At 41.2% G+C, this 20,097-nt stretch overlaps 1 protein-coding gene across 1 annotated transcript in view; it reads right to left on the bottom strand.

Moving 5' to 3' along the window:
- Positions 1-6,304: 6,304 nt before the first annotated feature.
- The window catches only part of LOC131879654 (dynein axonemal heavy chain 5-like), a 27,000-nt gene continuing 13,207 nt past the window's right edge, over positions 6,305-20,097 (bottom strand). The window contains exons 4-10 of the mRNA XM_059226017.1: positions 18,770-19,093; positions 17,399-17,554; positions 16,614-16,844; positions 14,438-14,684; positions 9,557-9,771; positions 8,859-9,033; positions 6,305-6,858 (exon numbers count right to left, since the gene is read on the bottom strand). Coding sequence (XP_059082000.1) covers positions 6,590-6,858; positions 8,859-9,033; positions 9,557-9,771; positions 14,438-14,684; positions 16,614-16,844; positions 17,399-17,554; positions 18,770-19,093 — 1,617 coding nt within the window. The 3' untranslated portion in view covers positions 6,305-6,589. The remainder of the gene's footprint in view (positions 6,859-8,858; positions 9,034-9,556; positions 9,772-14,437; positions 14,685-16,613; positions 16,845-17,398; positions 17,555-18,769; positions 19,094-20,097) is intronic.

Below are 20,097 nucleotides of genomic sequence, written 5' to 3'. Positions count from 1 at the left end.
AGTGCATATTTAAGCGAGCCGGTTATACAATTCATTGAGCACCCTCAATATGCATGCGATATTCATATCGAACCCAGATTTGCTGCCATCCCAAATGCAAATCGCACCCTTTTGTCGATGGGTTCATTAATTATCATGAAACCGTCACAGAGTAATGTAGCCGTAAATATACATCTAGGAGTCCTGCACATTACGTACAAGCTCTAAAGGGCTCATTACGATTTGTCCTCATCAAAAACCCCGTCTGTTCCATCCCAATACTCATTCTTCTCTCCCCTCCCCTTTGGAGTTTTCCGGCGTCATCCACTCGAGAAAACCTCAACCCTAATGCTTCTTTCCAAGTCAACCCGGTGTTTATTGCCAAGTCCGAGCTCATTGAATGTAAGTTTATCCTATACACCCTTCTTCATGTCCCTTGGTTGGCCACGAATAACAAGGGGAAAGGGGAATGTTTTGTCTTCATTCACGAATGTCACGAATGACTAAGAAAAACTGGATCTTACCGTTATGGAGTCATCCTATGGAAATTCATCGTAAAGTTGAATGAATGGTAAAATTCAATCAATAAACGGTATTTTGAATGTCTGACATGAATATGCCTTTTTTATGAAATATTGCCCGCTTAAATTCAACACCCTTCACAAGGCACAACGCCCCATTATATGGTCCACACTATTGACCAGACTTGGGACGAATTTCATGTACTGTAAGGTTAGGGGAAATGGCACGATTGAAAATGTCAAATAATGATTTGTTTGCTCTATTATTCATCGCTCAATTTGCATTTGAAAACTTGATGCTTACGAAACATATGCAAGAAAGAAACATCAGATTGGTCGCGGACGTCGAAGCGTAAACAATTATTCTTTCAACGCCTGTGGATTTTTAACTTACTTTCAATTTCAAATCAAACTTTTGATGACAGACTCGGCCATAATAACGTAAATTGAGAATTTCGATGCTTGGAGGTGATTGTACTTTATTTCTTTTTTTGTTGAGGGACGTAAATATAGACATTAGCTTCCTGTAATTGCTTAATACATAGCTTAGCGCAAAACATATGGCATCTTAAGTTCATCATCACATTGAGCAAAGGGATTATTTTGATCCAATTTCGATCCAATAACCCAACAAACGACAACAGTTGTCTAACACGGTGGGTATTTATGTAAATAGGGTTGAATCTGTGATTCTACTATGGGTACCTCAAAATTCTGACTTGAACATGAAAGAATCCAAAAAACATTACCATTCCAATATTTGTATTGTTTACAACCATCAAACTCACAGGAAAAAACGGGAAAGCTGACCTTACTTTAAATCTCTTCAGTTTTTGAACGTCCATTTGACTCATTTCCATAAATTAAGAAACGCAGAAAAAGTCCGATAAAAGTATGATAACAGTATGAAAAGTATGACCTTTGTGGTTTTGTTATTATGAATTGAAATGGTATAAGCAAAGTACGTATATTCTGATTTCAGCCATTGTTGCTTGCCGCACGCCGTGTCAAATCAAGAAGCGTAATCTGGTCCCACAAATTGTTCTCCAGACCAAAGCTGTGTTCTATAAGGGACCTCCAGTTCCTATCTATCTACTTCAGACGCAATATCAACATCATCCTTACTCTAAAAGTACATATGTAGATGGTGGTAGCGTCCATCTCAATTGGTTTATTTCCAGATCCTTGAGTTCCAATGAACGATGCGTTCCAAAGAGACAGAGAGACAGAAAAAGCACAACAGTTGGTCTTAAGTATGTGCGTTTCTTCGTCATTGCGTTGGTCGGTCGGTCGGTCGGTCGGTCGATTGGTGGGTTAGATGGTTGGATGGTCTTCGTTGTCTCTGGTTGGTTGTTTTGTCTTCCTTGCTTCCTGCATCCTACCGCATCTCGCTTGGCTCAGGATGCTGTTGCCATTTTGCGGTTGTCTTTGGCTGGCAATGGTTCCGTTGGCATGTGGTGGAGCCCACCAGAAATGAGACAAATATCCAATATTAGCTCAGGCGAGATTAGCAGACAAGACAAACGGACCAGAAATCGTCGTTGGGCTCAGTCATCGCATTGCATCTGAATGGAACAACTAACCACAAATTTGAGCTCGAGTTCAGATGGGAACGATTGATAGTCGGCAATTATCTCGAGCCTTTTATTTTCAAAGTTCAAGGAAAATGCTTCTAAGCACTCACTCGCCTAAGACTGCCGTCAAATGTAGAAGAACGCCGGAATTGGATTTTTTGTTGCCTCTAATAGCCAGCCAGAGGTGAAAGTAGAAGGGGTTAATGTAGTTCCAAGAGTTCCAAGTTCCAAGAATTAAAAAGAAACCACTTGACCTTTACAATATTAAAAGGAAAAATACATTCTTCCCATGCATTAAAATTATGTTTAAAGAGCAACTATACTATATCATAATATAATGTATTGTTGAAGTGACATAGCTGTATGTATAACGATCAATCCAGACCACTGAAGTTTTGAAAGTAAACGTTCTAAGAACTATTTAATTTAGCATGTCATAGCGTCTGTCCAAAAGTTATTTCTTTTCAATTAAACAACGACAGACAAAGAACCTTTTGAAGTGGTCATTCGCTTCATTATCTTACAATAGAATATGAAGAGTAGATCCAATCTTATCATCTTAGAATGGAATATCCGGTAAATATGGCGTCGTTTGACATGGCAATCCGTGAAAATTGGAGTCAACAAAAATATTGTCAAAGAGAAATTGCTATGCTTTGACCTACGTACACCTTGAGTCTTTAATGTTTTCAAATTGCTTATGGGAATAAACTTTCAGAAGATTTCAAAGTCGTACTTTCCATCATATTGGGTTTTGCTACGTTGTAGCGCACAACCCACTTATCATTGGCGTTTTAACATAACTGGTCATTTAATATCATTCACTGAAGATTGACTCATCCAAGGCTGGCCTTTACGTCACTTCTGGTATCAGTTTAAATATAGAGTTTACTCCACATTGTGTTGTAGAAAGAATTTCAACAATCATCACTAGTTCCCCTTGGCAATTTGAGTGCTCAACTTGGGCATAAAACAAAGTTTCGATGGTAGAACCATTCCACATCCGACTCGCTCTTCACAAACCTCGTTAAGGGTTCTGTTACGATTAAGACCATTTACACATGAATGATATCCCTACGTACCCTAGGTCCAATCCAGTCGATGTTAAGTAGCCTTGTAATAACATTCCGGGCGTTAATGGAGATTGAATTTACAGCCCAGCAGCTCCGGGTCTTCGCTGACCCGTTGCTGAACTCTCAGACCTGCCAAGGAGATGGTTGGTTGGTTGGTTGGCTGGTTGGCTGTCTCTAGCCCAAGGTACGCGAAATGGTATTCGGTCGATTGACCCTTCATCAGCAAAACGGAACAAGATGATTCGGCAACTTTTGGGTCCGTTCCAAATGGGACGACAAGAAGAACGACGAATATCACAATAAAGAATGGAGAGGAAAAGTGGCACTTGGTCCGGGTTAGCGAGCGGGGATCTTATTTCTGGGAGAGTTCCAGAGAGAAGTTCACGCTTCAATGGGCCCCTTTGGCCCAGTTTGCCTCATGGTCTCAAAAATTTACGATCCATTATAGGCATTATGCAAGAAGATTCTGACTCTTGCTCCTCTCTTCGTGAACATGATGTTTCAAGTCTCCATTTCTCAAATCAGGGATGCCTGTTAAACAGATGATGGTGGGCCATGTTAAAATTTGATGTCTTAAATACTAATGTGTCTATGATTCAATGTTTTTTATCTTCCTTTGCAAACTAGCACGTACATTTCGCTCGAAAATTGCTCGATTGATATTGATCATTTGTTACTAGTTAAAAGCAAAAATCTTGTAAAGTCGCGGAATCATAATTTTATGCCAAGAATAAAAGGAAATGGATTGCGATAAATGATTTTCGACCTCTGAATACCTAAGTATCCCTGGATTGGCATCAAACTTTCAAGCTTATACTTGGAAAAGGGCTTGTAAAAGTACCTTGGAATTGTTTGGTTTACGATTCAAACTCACACCATTTTGCCAAATGCCTCCTGGTTGGATAAATGTCAAAGACCCAAGGGTTTTCCCCATTTCTCCAGGCGAAGTTTCGCCTGATGCTTCACGTGACAGAAGCGTAGTGACTTGGATGCGGGTAAGCATTATTTACAAAGCAAAGTGGAGCCACGATAAATGTACAGGTACATGTGGGTAGAGGATGCCTCGCATTGCCATCCATTTGAAATGTTCCTTTCTGTTCCATAGGAAATGGCTTATTTGAAAATTCCAGCCTCCAGTCCACCCACTACATTTAGCGACCGCAATCTCCGGCAACGAGATTACTCGTCGTCGTCGTCGTCATTCATTTGCTTTCTAGACCTCTTTCTTGTTCTTGTCTGGAACAAGTTGACGTGGAACAAGGGATCTTGATTCGAACCCTGACTGGGATTAAGAACCTGGAACAAGCTCTTCCGGATTAGGTACAAGGTGAAAAGTCTGATTTATCACCTACTGCTGTGTGTCCCACAATTAGACTTTGGAACAAGCAACATTCTTGGGAAGAGCGGACAGATTTCATATTCATCCGATTCCTTTTTAAGGAAATTTGAAAGGGTTCCATTGTCTGAGTCAGCATTCGATTTTGACTTCCTCAAAGGATAATTCCGCGTCATCAAACCCAGTTCCATCTCAAAGTGAATTCCCAAAGGCATTTCTTTCCACGTTTACATCCTCCAACCCTTCGAACAAACACTCGTCACAATGAGATCTTTCAATGAAAGCCTTCATGGCCAACCCTCGTCCAATTCATGGCACATGGACCACTGAAGCCCTCACCCTGTTCTGCTATCTTTATGACTATTATGAACATAACTATCTCGTTGTTCCACCCTCTTTGGCCGCCGCCGACACCCCCAATTGACGTGTTATTGTTCCATACACCCATACGCTCTCACTCCAAAACTTTCACCTCCTAATCCAATTCTGAAACTTGGAACACGGAACACGGAGCGAGAAGAAGTGAGCAAAGATGAAGAGTCTTTGGCCCTCTTCTCACGCTTTCAAAATTCAAAAAGATGAAAAGCGCCCCTTGTTCCAGATCCCCTCTCATTCTCATCTTGGAACGGTTCCCTCGTGGTTCCGTTTGGGTGTACACTGCGCTTGTCATGTTCATAATGTATCTTTTTGGCTTAGCAAGATAAAAGATCATCTCACACATCTCATCTTTTAACCAAACCGTTCCAACCCCAGTTGTTTTTTGGCGGTGTTCCACTTCTGGTCTCTGACCTTTATTCGCAAGATATGAAACACTACAACTGAATTTGGAACCCAATTCAAGGTCAGAAGAGACGCAAAAATAGGGTCCCAAATCCCAGGATGTCATCCGGAAGATCCAATTCTCCCGTAGTTGTTGTCGTTTTGTGTCAGAAATTGGGACAGCAACAACAGCTCGGGAAAACGCGCAGTTCGTCGTACCCAAACATGTAATTGAATGAGGACAAGGACAAGACAGACAGACGTTTTCGAAATGAAGAAACAAGCCAACACGAGGCCAAAAGAAACGAAGTCCAACGTTTCAAGACAAGATGGATCTCATTTTGGTTGTCCACGATTACCTGAGCTTTGCACAAGTGCTTGTTGGACCGACCTTCAAACCAGGTTTCCAAATGTTCGCTCTCTTAGATCCGTTGATTCATTCACCCAAGGAGTGCTACTTTGACATCTTGGCAGGAATAACAATTAGTGGTTGACACGTGGAAATGAGGCCAAAGACTTCAGAGGTGTTTCGTAACTTTGCTTGCGTGGCAACTAAGGCAAAGATTTACCCTCGAGTGCTTGAAGGCATAGTAAGTGATTAATGTTATCATTGTCTTGTTCCTGTTGGAAAATCCACAACTAGTTCTCTGCTAAGGCAGGAATGTATTTCTAAAACTTAGTAAATGGGAATTTCAATCTCAATAAGATAAGTTTGAAATATCTCCGCTTGCACTAAGTTCCAATTTTCTTGGAAATTAATGCTCCACGAACCACACTTCCCACCTTGAATGGACTAAATGATACAAGGAATAGGAACATATTGAGCTCTAAAAGAAGAACTCTCGAAGCTTAGGTGAGCCAGACCTTTCTTGCCGACAGATTAATAGCTACAAACCCTGGTGGGAGGTCAGTCCCAGCCTCTGCCCACATTTAGATTGTTTTCTTCTCAAGACCACCTGGAATGTTGGTTCATAACAATCTCAGCATTGAATTCGTCCCTGAAAAAAGGCTCTCTTTCTAGTAAAACTGTTTTCCATTTAAAAGCAACAAGGGTAGAGTTTTTTAGAAACTAATATATATTTCAGCGCGGAAGCACGAGGAGTTTGTGGTCTTTACTGTAATTGCTCCTAACATTATCAATTTTGATACTAAAGAGATTGTATTTGATCATGTCTATGAAATGAGACCGATATTTCTTACCCCAGTGGCGCCATATGACGCCTGAACATCTTCAAAGAAAGAGCGAACACAAGTGCAGCAAAGGAATATCGATATTATACAATATTTCCTTTTCTTTCCCTTCTTTTTGTCTTCTTCTTCCTCTTCCTCTTCCATTTGTTGTTCTTTCTATTTGATGTCGCAAAGCAAAGCCACTCCACGCATTGTCCAATGTCGAGGTCCAATATCACTTTCGAAATCAATGGATCCTATGTAATTGAGATCCGTGCGCGCGGGCTTGCGGTAAATGGGACACTCGTACAATTTCGAGTCCTTCCCGGCTGTCGTGTTGATGGCGTAAATGTAGATGACGGGCATTTGTTCGTAAAGGACTTTGGGCCGAGATTCCACCAACTTGCCCGTCTTCCGATCCAAACTGGCTCCTTCCAAGAACAAACCTGGATCAAGCAATGAGAGAGGTGCGTTTGGTGGTTACTTTTATGTCAGAATCGACGAGAAAGAATAAGGGGATAGGGGCATAAGCGCACACACCTCATACAGTGCCGAAAAATGAGGGACGGAGAAGTTGATTTGAACGGAAACCATTCCCATGAACATTGGGTACTGGAGCAAGATAAGTCCTAAAGCAAGAACTCAGGAAAAAATAGTTCCATACGTATAGTTGGTATGGTCGATTTTGAATTTTCAGGGGGACCAAGAATGTTTTTGATACCTATTTGGTTCCTTTACTTCGTTAATTTGTTATTTCTTTTTTGAGTGAAGTGGCGAAGGGACACCCAATCAATTTGTTCTCAGGCGTCTCATTTTTCATTTCAAGTCATTGACTAACCTATAATGTAACAATCATTCTAGATGACAGCTCTGGCACTGAAATGGGCCTTGTTTTAGGGACAATTGGCCAGACGAGCTTCCAAGTCTAATCATGGCCATTATTATCCCTGTGATGATGATCTTCTTCCTTAACATTACTTGAGCCCGCTTTTCTCTCATATCCATGGAAATTGTGGCGTACTAGAACAATGAGTGGTAGCCTAGCAGGCAGACTTGGCATCAACTTTGGCATCACTGGATAAAGAGTTGCAAGCTTAATGGGCCAGAAAATGTCTCCCCAGAGCCTCGCTATATAGAGAGAGTGTATACTTTTATGAAAATCGCCAGGAAAACCAAACCCACTCAAACAATGCGTCTAAGCACTGTGTACATATATCTATTGTACTACTTCAACGTAGGAGTGCAGGCGCTATCCTAGAAACATTTCTTCAACAAATACAAAACCCGTCGTGGATTTCAAGGATGAAATGGAAGTATTTATGGAGGCAATAAAAGCCATTCGATCTCCTCTGTCTATCTCGTCGTCTGTAGTACGAGTATGTAGAATGTTTGCGAACGTATCCACTTCCGGTTGCCGGGAACATTTGGGCAATAACGGCTAACGGACTTGATCCGTGTATGTTCCACAAATTTCGACAGACTCACGCAGAATTGGGGACAAAGCGCAGGAAAAGGAGAAGAAAACAAAGACTCCAGGGTAATTCAATCAGGAGTAGCTCTTTGTCATCTCATGCTCCAAGCATCATCATCATCATCGCCATCATCCTCTTACTCAAACTACTACTACTGCACTACGTGGTACATACGAAATACATACAGCTAGTGGTAAAAGATCCTGCTTGGTTGACGAGTTGCGAGAATTGGGCTTTTCTTGTCGTAGCTCGTCTCGTTCTCCATCACCGAATATTGCATGGTTACGCCAAGGCACAACTTGACTCTTTCAGCTTTTTCCAGGGACTTCTGTGAAATATTGTTTTTGCCCTGAGCATGCATGAGATATTCGCCAGTTTGCTCCCTACTTCAGAGTGACTGACTGACTGACTGGCTGAGTAAGTAAGTAAGTGCCATTGTGTAGGGCGGGTCCTCAGTCCTCACTGCATACAGAGCGATCCCGAAGTTCCGCCCGAGATCCTTGGATACTGTTTGCTTATGGCCAGGAGGGAGGATCGATCCAAGAGAAGTGGGACCAAGAATTGCGAGAGAGATGGAAAAGGGAGAGAGGGACGAGGAAGAGGTTGAGTTGGGCACAATCGCTCCTAGTCATCTTGACCATAAAACATCATTCGTCAAAAGAGTTCACCTCTCTTAACCTTATTCTTGGCGAAGGGAGTCATAGAATTAGCGAGTGAGGCGAGAGAAACTAGGGTAAGCATGGGTTATATTCATTTGAAGCATGAAACATAAACCCATCACAAATTCCCTCTTTGCCATTATGATGACGAGCTTGTTGCTTTATGGTAATCGCGAGCTCAATTGGCAGCTCAAAAACCAGGTGGTCTTATTTTTAGAGGACCCTTGCTTGATCTTATCATCATTGAATTTACTGTTCCTTTTTGCAAGTCTATGGATACGATTCTATTAAGGAAGGGAAAAAGTCTAGGCTTACCGTGAATATAAACGCCTTCGGGGGGCGAGTCGTGAATATCCTCTTTAGCGAATCGAGTGACCAGGTTTTGGCAGATTACACTGTCCAAAGCCCAACCTTTGTGGCTCCTGGTCACTTCCTGTCTCATCGCCGTGAGAAATCCTTGTGGATTGAAGAATCCAGTCACCCAGAAGACCTGTGAGATATCAATTTATCAATTTAGTTGCAGGGTTCAATTTCCATCCATTTCAAGAATTAGCGTCTAATTTGAATATTTCAATCATCATATTCAGCTAGTGGTAAGACGCCATAAACCCTTTGCCTCAGTCTCATTTGGGATTCTAAATCTAACAACCTCTTTCATTTCCCTGAGGATTCCAAGGGGAAGAAAGTGAAACGTTTTTTTTTTAAGTTCTAAGGAATTAGTTCCATAAAGATCGAGCATCTCTCCCTCTTCTACTTAGCAGGTAGTAGTAGTCTTAACAGTGGTAGTGGTAGCAACAGAAGACACATTTGCACATGCAGCCGAGCAATCCCATTTGCCTTTGAAGGCCAAGGCCCTCTCAGGGCCTTCAGGATTCATTTCAATCTTTTCAGAAGATACTTAGCCTCAAACCAGGCATTCAAAATCTGAATTAATTAAATCTGGGGTAACAAAAACAGCAAACGTACCAAGCCGAGGCTTCCATTAATTAGTCAATTCCAAATTCAATAACTACCTTTGGTCGTCCATGGTAACACCAACGTCGGAATTGGCCGTCTCTTTCCAAGAGCTCAGTGTACCAAAAGCCCAAGGTGGTGGATTGCCACGAGATCTTGGCCCATTTTTCCGGGAGACGGGCATCGTACATGGCGTCCAAGGTGTTCCGGAGATCGTCACTCATAACAATCGTGCCCTCAATGGCCAGTTTCATATCGGTGAGCGTTTGTCGAACTGAAAATAACACAGGTTTTTTTCTCTCTCTTTCTCTCCCCAACTATGGTATTTTGGGGCGGAGGGATGAAGAATTTGCTTTGGGGCATGGAACAACACTCGGATGAAAGAAAATGCCGGATGTGCCAAAGTTTGCTGTCCGAGCGAGACCCTGGAGGTGGTATACTACGTTCACCGTGCCTATATTGTGTAATCTGACGACAAAATGTGAATTTATGGCTTAGGATATTGGAAAAGTTTACACCCAGCATCTGGAACGTGGCACCCATATCGGGGTGAGAAATGATTTCCATCCTATTGCCCTGAAGCCAGAGGGTTGAGACGTCGAAACCTCGAGGGTGGACCTTGGTCATTTCGGGTCGAAGACTGACTGGAACAGGTTTTTGGACGCGGAGAAACGAAGTTAGTTTGGGTCGTGAGTCAAGTTCCATTTCAGCGTTTTGTCATGGCAAGGAGGGAGGACCAGATAAAGGTGGGAATTGGAACACGAGTGCCTTTGTCGTCATTGAACAAGAGGATGTCCACTATAATGGAAACCAAGTACAGAACCTTCCTCTGTTCTCTACTTGGAACCTGAGTTGGAATCAGGAGGAAGTTTAGTTTCATTCTCATTATTTAGCCAACACCATGACAAAGGGAACACAAGATGAAATCCCAAGCTCGAGTTTCATTTCATTATTAGATCAGAGATTTTGTGTGCCTAACTCTGGTACATATGAGGGACTCATGTATTGTGCTGAAAAGACTGACCAATGGCACCAATAATTCCATGAGATTCTTTTCACCCGAAAGAATAGACAAACCTCTATTCTCCAAGGAAGTGGGAACACACTGACCCCAATCGATCCAATGTGAATATTACTACCAACCCCTCAACTTGTTGTATGCACACGTGGAAGGAACAGCAACAACTCTCTTTCCTACATTCAATGCATCCGTTTCCTTTCAAAGAAGGAGTGGAACTGGAGAATAAAGTTCCAATCTATTGAATGAAGGAATAACTATGATGCTAATATAGGGTACATTCTACAAGGGTTTTTAACAAACTCTGTAGGCAGAAAGCTGAATTAGTTGTTAATTTGGACCAAAATAACTAGAGCTTGGAATGCATACTGTGCGTGACTTTATTGAAGTCAATAATAACTAGCTCTTCCTCTCAAATACACAAATATTGAAAGGTACAATACATAGTTTGTGAAGAAAGAAAAACCCTTGAATCCACATTTTTTGCCTTCAAAATGAAGTCGGAAAAAGATCCTCAATGTCAATTTGATTTATAGAAGCATGGAGATGAGGGTCATAAACAAGGTCATAACCTGCACACTGACGAAAATTTATTTTGGACACGGACTTAAAATTCTTATTTAGGGTACTATAACCGAAAAAAAAATATCATCGAAATACCAGAACGATCCTCGATGGAACTTGATATTACATGAATTTTGAATTGAAAGTGATATTTTCACAATCATCCTTCTTTAAAGGAAAAGGGAACAAATCAAATGCCGATTGTTCGAAAATCGACATGGGAGTTAAAGAAATTCCAAGTAATGATAAAGTTATCCGTGGATGCCAATATTGGTTTTTGGATGTGCAAATAAGGAAATTGAATGTACGAACATTTATTGATTATTAATAAACCCATTTGATAAGCTTCTATTTCTAATTTGTTTTTGTTTTTGGCTTTCAAGGCCATAGGATTTGCAAATATGAGTCCTATAAACAAACATATTTACAAAAAAACTGAAAAATGCGCTGTGATCCGTTTCGACAGAAAAATGAGGGGTCCTGATCGTGGAAAAATCTTTCAATCAGATCACCTTGATTTGTCATATTTCCAGGTTCAGACAAGGGCGATTTGTCTCAGTGCTTTCCTCTGTTTTATGGCTTTGAAAGATGCAAAGTCATCGAAAAAGTGACGGAAAATTGCTTCATTTCCTCATAAATCTTGATTGGCGAATAACCTCGACAAGAGAAAAGTAGTTCTCCACATTTCATTTCGTATCCTCAGAAAAGATTTGTTCCTGCTTTTCCTCCTGAATTCGAAATGGATCGAAACCAAGCAAGATCTGACTGTTGAATAATCTAAGGTACCAAAGTTAGTTATTCCATTAATTTGTACATTGGAATTGGAATATTTTTAGCTCTTTGATTTCTTTTAGCTTTTTACTTTGGCTTTTGCCAATATGAGGAGAAATGAATCGATCCTTAAAATCATCCTGTTACCAATCGAAAGAAGAAAGCCACATACATAGAAAGAAAAAGTAATCCGTTGATTCAGCATCTTTCGTCCCCGATTTGCATTTAGGGATTCCAAAAATTCAGGCCACCTTTTCGCATGCATCTCAATTCAGCTTGTTTCGACTTATTGGGCATTTCTTTTATAAAAAACCGCTCATTTTATGCGCACGCACATTTCTCTCCGTGGGCATTATTTATGGGGATCAAAAACTCTTCGAGACAAAAAGGGGGAAATGGAAAACAGAACCAGGAACAAGGAAACTGGATAGAAGCCGTCTAAGACGAGGATCCACCATCCAAGAGCCAATAACACCAAGTTTTATAAGGTGTTGAAAGCCAAAAGTTGCTTAAGAGGGAGAACAATTCGCCCTCGTTTCATATTTCAAACGCAAAATCCACGCTTTGGGTTCAGCGTGCTACTTCTACTTTAGTTGCTTTAGTTGTGTATTCGGTTCCTTCAAATTGAGGATCGCTCTCTTTCTATCTCTCTCCTTTGCCAGGGAGAGTAGAGTCTTTTTTAACACAATCACCAATTTATTGACACTTTCGAAGCATCTCACTCAATGGGGCTTATCGAGGGGACCATTCTCCTGTGAAAAGAACCGCCTTTGGAGCTTGGAACTTGGAACTTGGATCTCGATGCATGATAAATCGAAATCTCAAACTGGTCAACGTATGACGTCAAGTTAATGCTTTGAAGAACATTGCCAGAACAGCTTCACCTCGTACGCATAATATCAAGCTAAACAGTGTTTCAAAACCTTCGTCAGTTTCCTGATAAAAACTTTCAAATCCTGTCATCTCCCTCCAGCTGTTGAAACTCACAACAAACCAGTTTTCGTGACGATAATACACGAAAATGTTCTTGAACTAGCTATAATACTTCTCACAACTTGAAATGCGCACTAAGCGTTAACCTCTAAGCTATATAAAGAAAGCAATGGACATCTCTAATTGAGGGTGAGCATTTGTTTTGCCAGGCATTATTCATTTTTTCTAGATGTCTAAAGTATTAATCACCTTTAAACGTTGCGAAATAATGAGAATGCTATAGTCGATATTGCTTTCTCTAACGACGAGTTGTATTTTCAAACCGGAAACGACCCATTCCTTTGTTGTTCCTAACAGGAAGGAAATACATCTAAACAAGATGAGGCAAAATATGCGGGTAGACCTCGTAAATTGGGGGAGAGTTCCATTTTTCATTCATGTGCAACTATTTCAACCCTCACTTGAAAAATGATGGTCCATTATGAGGAGAAGTGGAGACAGCGAGACGGAAGAAGAAAGGAAAAAAGAAACGGATCAACCAAATGGGATTGAGATAAATAATACTCCGGTGGAATACACTCGAAATCCGCACTCATCACATTCAACCCTCTCTGATTCAGCACTATTGATCTGGGCGGAAATCACCGCTTAAAGCCCTTTTTTTCGTTCTGGGAGGGATGTTTAGTAAAAGGATAAACCCCCGAGATAAAAGGACTAAAAGGGGGGAAGAAAGCAAGGGAGACCGACAGGCGCACTTTCAAAGTGTTCCACTGCCATGAACTAACCCTTGCTGGGGAAAAGTGTTCCATTTTTTCTATCTTTTTTTAATCCCGCATCTCGCATTTTGAGCAGTGGAAGGAGGAAAAATGGGAGACAACCGCCTTGCCTCGTGTTTACCACATTCATTTCATTGCCTCACCAAAAGATCTGAGATGAACCAGAAGCACTTTGAAGAAGTGGTAACTTATTAACAAAAAGACCTACAAATTCCCCTAAGAACCATTAAGAATGGGGGAGATTGAGAATGGCCTGTTTTTTGCTGTTTCAAGAAATCTTCTTCCATTCTTAATGATGTTTTTTTATATATGTTTTCCTATAACTATGAACACAATTTCTATCAGCTGAGCCTACCTCTGTAAAAGTGCCCTCTGAGTCACAAATTGAACGACTCTTGGGGAACAGCTATCCTCGGTGAGGGACAAATTGTTGTCGACCATTCAATACTAATTTACCAGAAAACGTCTAGACCTTCTGACACGCCCAGGGCAGGCGGCATGTATTGGAATACAATAAAATTCCTATTTACATAAGGCTGAGGCGTTCCCTGAGACATCAAGATACTGGGTCATGTTCAAGAGACACGTGGATCTTAGGACCTTGGATCTTCGATCGCTGAAGATGCCACTTACGATTACGCTCCATCCGATGCATTTTGAACGGCACTTTGACCATGGCCTAGATCGGTTTCAGCAATAAGCTCGCATACCTCATATATGTTCACACTGGTCACACTGGTCACGATGCATGGCCCATTATTCGCCATTCATTATCATGATTCAGTGTGGGTGCCTCGCACGGAATGCGTGCCCGTTCCAATAGATTATTGAGGCCATGGACACCGACTTACTGATTGTATGAAGACCAACGTACTCACCGATTGTCAATATCTTCTGCATCCGATCAATCTCTTGTCGCAAGAAGATATTCATGGGCAGCAGGCCTCCCAAACGGGTTAGGGCGTCTTTCACCTCATGAGGCACGTAGTCGCGAGGCAACTTCCGGAGCATATCTTCCGCGATCTTGAACACAATCACCTCACGGGTCTCTCCAGCCTTTCCTCCGCCACTCTCCTTGGGTTGGACACTCAATATCGTGTCCAAGATGGCTTTGGCCGTGTTAATCTGGACAATGGAAAAGATAATGGAACGAACGGACAAAAAGGAAAGGCCAAACGAGCTTCAGAGGAAGGGACAAGGGAGTAATCCCATCAGGATCTAATGGGGATCCTTGATGGCAAGGACCAAGTGCTCATGGGATGAAAAATTTAGACCGAATTTGCCCGCAACTTGTTTCTTGAAAAACAAAAGCAAATCATCGTGTATGTTCTCCGAGGTGTTAAACCAAAGCCTTTTCTTTTTGCATTCATGGGAGTGATTGGGGTCTTCTAACCTGAATCTGCTAATCGGTATCTGATTGCGTACAAGTGGCTAATATCAAGTTGACCATGATTAAAATGGGCTCAATGGTATTTAAGGAAAACCATCGTGGCTTTGATGCCAAGAGATCGAAATGAAAAACTTGGTTGTTCCCCCATAAATGATGCAATTGGCCATCTCAATAGAGAATAGGTTCTATGTTTAATGAAGCTTTAAAGGGTTAAAACTCGAGCCTGTCGGTTTTCATACCGCTTATTCTCCTTGAGGGTTGACAGTACCAGTAGTAATAATCCTCCAAGTATTTTATCTTCACTTGGGTCCATTCTTTTTTCCTTAAATGACGGGTTCTAAAAGCTTTGACGAATTTGTAGCCAATTCCCCCTTTTCTTTAGGTAGAGGTGGCGCCCTCTGTCTCTTCTAGATTCGGACAGACAAACGTAAAAACGAGAAAATACCTACTGAGACGCCAGATTTTATAAAGGGATAATTCATCGAAAAAATGTTTGTAATGCTTTCTACCGTACCAACTCTTTCAGGAGATCTGTGAAGTCTTGCAAGGATAAAATCACACACATTTATGACAATTAAATGGGAATTCGACAAAGCGTTGTATGGTACATACTTGATAGTTCAACAACAAATTATCACAGTCATCGTTTCTTGGAAGAGCAAAGTTAGATGAATTATTAGTGACTTGGCTAAAAAACTACATTATCGTTCAACTTTATGCAATCTTATTTCGAATGAACATCCTTTGACGCATCAAAATAGTGCATAATATTAGAAACAAATGGCGGACGAAAGTTTGGATGTTGAGTAAAAATGAATAAAATATTTTATCTAAGTTCAAAGAGAGGACAAACAATTCAATATTAGTGACTATCAAGCACTTTCTTGCGAATCTTTGTGCATACCCTGCACAGGATGCAATAAAAATCTACAAGAATTTAAATTACCCACTCTTTTCTTCAAAAATTCTTACAATTAACATTTTCCTTGTGATGTGTTAACATTGTGTTGCACATTTCTTACGGATACCGTTTGGCCTTTCATGAACAAAATAAAGGCCAAAATCTCAGAAACCCTTCCTTTGGTCTGAAGTATTCAAGATTGTTGATCCGCATTTAGTCGAGACAGAGGGCGTTGTTCTAGGCGCTGAAAAGCGCAATACGCACTTAATCCTCGATTCTGCTTGGAATGCTCTAATGGAGTACAATTAGTTAAGAGTCGAGACACGCAATTGCCATTGCACGACTAAGGCGACATACTCAGAAGACTGCAACTTTGGGAAATAAACTACATACCAAGTAGACACAAAGTTCAGCTCTAAAGCAACTCCAAGACTGCCATTTGGCCCTCCTTGGGTCCAATTCAATTACAAGTAGAAGACCGAACAAGGAAAGACCATCATCTTAGCTCTGGCGCATAGGCCAAGATAGCAAGGTCCTGAATAATGTAGCACCCAGTCATTTGTCCTGTTTGAGGGTGAAATGTCAACTTACTTTTGGACGTTGAATTATGAATGCTAACAAAGCCATACACTTTATTTCAGACTAATCTGATCAACTTGGTCTTCTCAACACTCTTCTCCGGTAATACTTTCTTCGAAGGGACATCCCAAGGCAAGAAAATGAGTCTCTTGTATTGGGACTACCTATTTAATCGCAAGTTTACCTGATACGAGATGTCGGCGTTGGAATGAAGACCAAAGACTTCTGGAATGTCCTGCAATGGCATATTAATGATGTGATCGGTGTATTCCTCAACCGATTTGTAATCAGGCAAAGGATATCCTTCGTAGAACTTGAACCCATGTTGCAAGAGCGAATCCGAGAACCAGACATTGGTAAATGTGCAAAGCAATCGCTTGTCAAAGTCATCCGTCACTCGACCGCCATATTGAACCTGTAAAATACGTCCACTCAAACGTACACAATCTTTGTTTTTGGTTCGTTGTAGTACGTCCTGGTAGGTACTGTACTGTACAATAGAGTTCTCGGAAATGAGAACTAATCCCACCATCAGAGTATTGATGCAATTATTTGTGGCTCAGAGATTCGGATTCCAGGGACGAATGTCTCGTAAAGCAATATAAGAACATTTCAGGGCTATGTTTTGAAATGGGTTCATTTGGTGGCACTTTTATACTTTATGTAAATGAACATCAAACTTATTCAGCCCATCTTTTTGGCCCACATACCATAATGGCAAAAAAGAGTAAGTTCATGGGTGATGTGTTTACATGGAACACGTGCTCTCAACACCATTCATCTCTCGTTGGTAGTCATTATAATTGGCTTATGGAATGCAAGGTTATAATCAAGTGTTGCCAAATTTGTTTTCATCGTGATATGAAAATGTGCTAATTTTGGTGGAAACACTTTCGATCTCATTGCCTTGCTCATAACTTCCCTTGGGATTTTGATCATTTATTTATAGATCATGTGTCATTGACTTACCTCGCCGAGCATGAAGCACACTGTGTTCCACGAGATCCCTCGCTTGGGGTCCAAATCGTCCAAGTGGTTCATGATGAATTGAGTGGAAGCGGAAAAGTCGGCCTGATTGAACTCATAGGGAATGTTCCAGCCCAGAGCCCCAAATTTACGACGTTCCTAATAAACGGAATGGAGTTTAGACGACTATGGTCAGTCAAGTGGATATGGGGGACGCAGCCTATCAATAACAACAACAACGCGGCCAACATGGGATGTTTATATTTGGGACGCAAACATCACGATTTGTTGACTTAGATCACAATGAACTGAATGTCAATGATCCAAAGACTGGAGATAATCCATCTGCATACTTTTGTACCAATTTCATTATGCGCTACGAAGATTGGTGGAGAACACTAGACCTTTAACGAGCTAGATGGCGCTACATGTGTTTAACCAGGATCGCACAACTTTTCAATAATAAAAAAAACAATTGTAATGTCTGTGTCAATTATAAGTGACCCTGTTACCTTTACTATCCTATTTATAGTTACTAGAGCTCCTTAGCGCCAGTCAACTCAAAATCAATGGATAAATAGGGTCCCATGTTCAAAGTATCAACCAAATGTATGGTATCAACGTAGAAGCAAAATCAAAATAAGTTATGCTCGGTTTGCTCTCGTAAGGGCTCTATCTAGCGGTAAAATTTTAAGAATCCGATTTATAACCACCATTGACAGAATCTTCAGCTCTATCTACGTATTTTTTTTACTTTTTTTACATGTTATATAAATCACCTTTGTTTCCCTACGTTTCATTTAAGTTTAACATAGTTTAAAAGACTATATTTAGGAGATTCTGCGGTTGTCTTGGGACGGGCCAGAATGGGAATAATAAATGTCAATCAACGTAGACTAATGCTATAAAGGTCAATTGATTGGAAGAATTTCTCGGGATCTCTGATTGAAGCTGATAGAGCACTTCTGGTGGACCAATTCAACCAAGATGGTCCAAGAATGATTTTTCCCCTCGAGGAACGCCATGAAAATAGCCAACATGGAGGAGACTAAAAGTTTTGAACAAATATCTGAAAGCTCCTGAAAACTATTCGTTGAACCTTGACCATTTTTTGGCCCATGAGTGTCCGCTTTGCACTTGAGATCTGGGATTTCCCCCAATGGTAAAATGTTTGCCAATCTGTAGATTAAAGTCAAGTTCGTGATCTGGGTTTCAACGAAGATTATTGCCTCCGGGACAATAGAACTGTTCAAAGAAACGCTGGAAAAGTTGGAAGGAAAAAAGAATCACAACAGAAACGTATTTTCACTTGTCTTTCAAAAGCATGATTTCACCCTACAATGATTGATTGGCTCTTATGATGATGCAACTAACCTGAACCACGGTATGAAGAAAGGCCACTGAATAGAGAAGCATAGGCCACGAGGAATGATTAGAGTAGTCCAACGTATCCTGTGTGACATCCGCATACGTTCGCTTTAAACTAGCTCGGATCCCTTGGGGTGGCTCGTTCGTAAACTTGATTGACATCTGAAGCAATCCAATCGGAAAGTTTCGATTGACCTCAGTAGTAAGCCAGATTCGGAAACTGTTGTGAACTTCCTCGGTATCGATCACGGTCTGCATAACCTCTTCACAGAAGCCCAAGGACAAATGGCAATTCTGAAGCAATAACCAATGGCCGGTCGTGATGGAAAGCTGAAAGTGCACGACGATCATACCGTTATCAAAAGGGACAGGGAAATTCAAATTACTTTCTCCCGCTGGAGGCCAAGGTTGAAGAGGAAAGAGTTTGAGCCTGGAGTGCACAGAAAGTGCACAGATTGTCTGGAAAGTTCCGGCGGCATTTATGATCCTTCGCCCCCTCGCACCCCACTATTTATCTCACCCAAGATGCTTTGACTAAGAAATGCAAGAATCCTTGAGCCATTGTTAAATCTCTGAGAGATTGTTGCTTAAAAGTTCCGTCTACACGGCGAGCTTTATCGCTTAAATTAGAAACGGCTAGACCGGCCACGACCACAACCAGCCTCCTCTATTTGGAGCGAAATAAAGTTCTCGTTCTAAGATCACACCGATCTTGCACGTGTCTGGCGAGACGAAAGAGTTTGTTCCATGTTTCAATGAGAACGTACGAGCAGGCCTTTGAGAGTTAAAGATCGGTGCGATAAGTGCTTCCTGGAGGTAAGTAAGGGAGCTTAAGGTCTTTAGATTCTCCTTAGGGGCTGAACGGATGAATGATGTCTTTTTGCACATCCATTAAGCCGGAAGTGTGGCCCATAATCACTGGTGATAAGTGATAAAATCCCAACCATTATCGACGTTATGGCAGCTTGAGAAAGTTCCAAAAGCCATATGAAATCAAGCTCCGTTACGGCGCAGAATTTAGTGATCCTTTTCACTTCCTCGCGATCAGGCACGCCCCATGGGAGAACAAGAAGATCAAATGTCTACGACATTGGTGAAAACTTCACCCAACGTCATCATATTGGTCCCTGTGAGTGTGCATGTGTGTGAGTGAGTATGGGCAGAGGTAAAGTGAAGGGAAGCCTTTGAAATGTTTGGGAGTTTGGGGTTCCTAAGTGCAAGTCACTTTTTCAAATTGTTCAAGTTTCAAGGCAAACTGACTCCTTACGTGACAGTTAAAACAAACTATCATCAAACAAGAAAACAAGAAAATAAGAAAAAAGCATTAACCCCCC

Source organism: Tigriopus californicus, chromosome 4 (genome assembly GCF_007210705.1).
Source record: "Tigriopus californicus strain San Diego chromosome 4, Tcal_SD_v2.1, whole genome shotgun sequence".
Taxonomy (NCBI): Eukaryota; Metazoa; Arthropoda; class Copepoda; order Harpacticoida; family Harpacticidae; genus Tigriopus; species Tigriopus californicus.
This window is presented reverse-complemented; position numbering and strand designations above follow the sequence as displayed.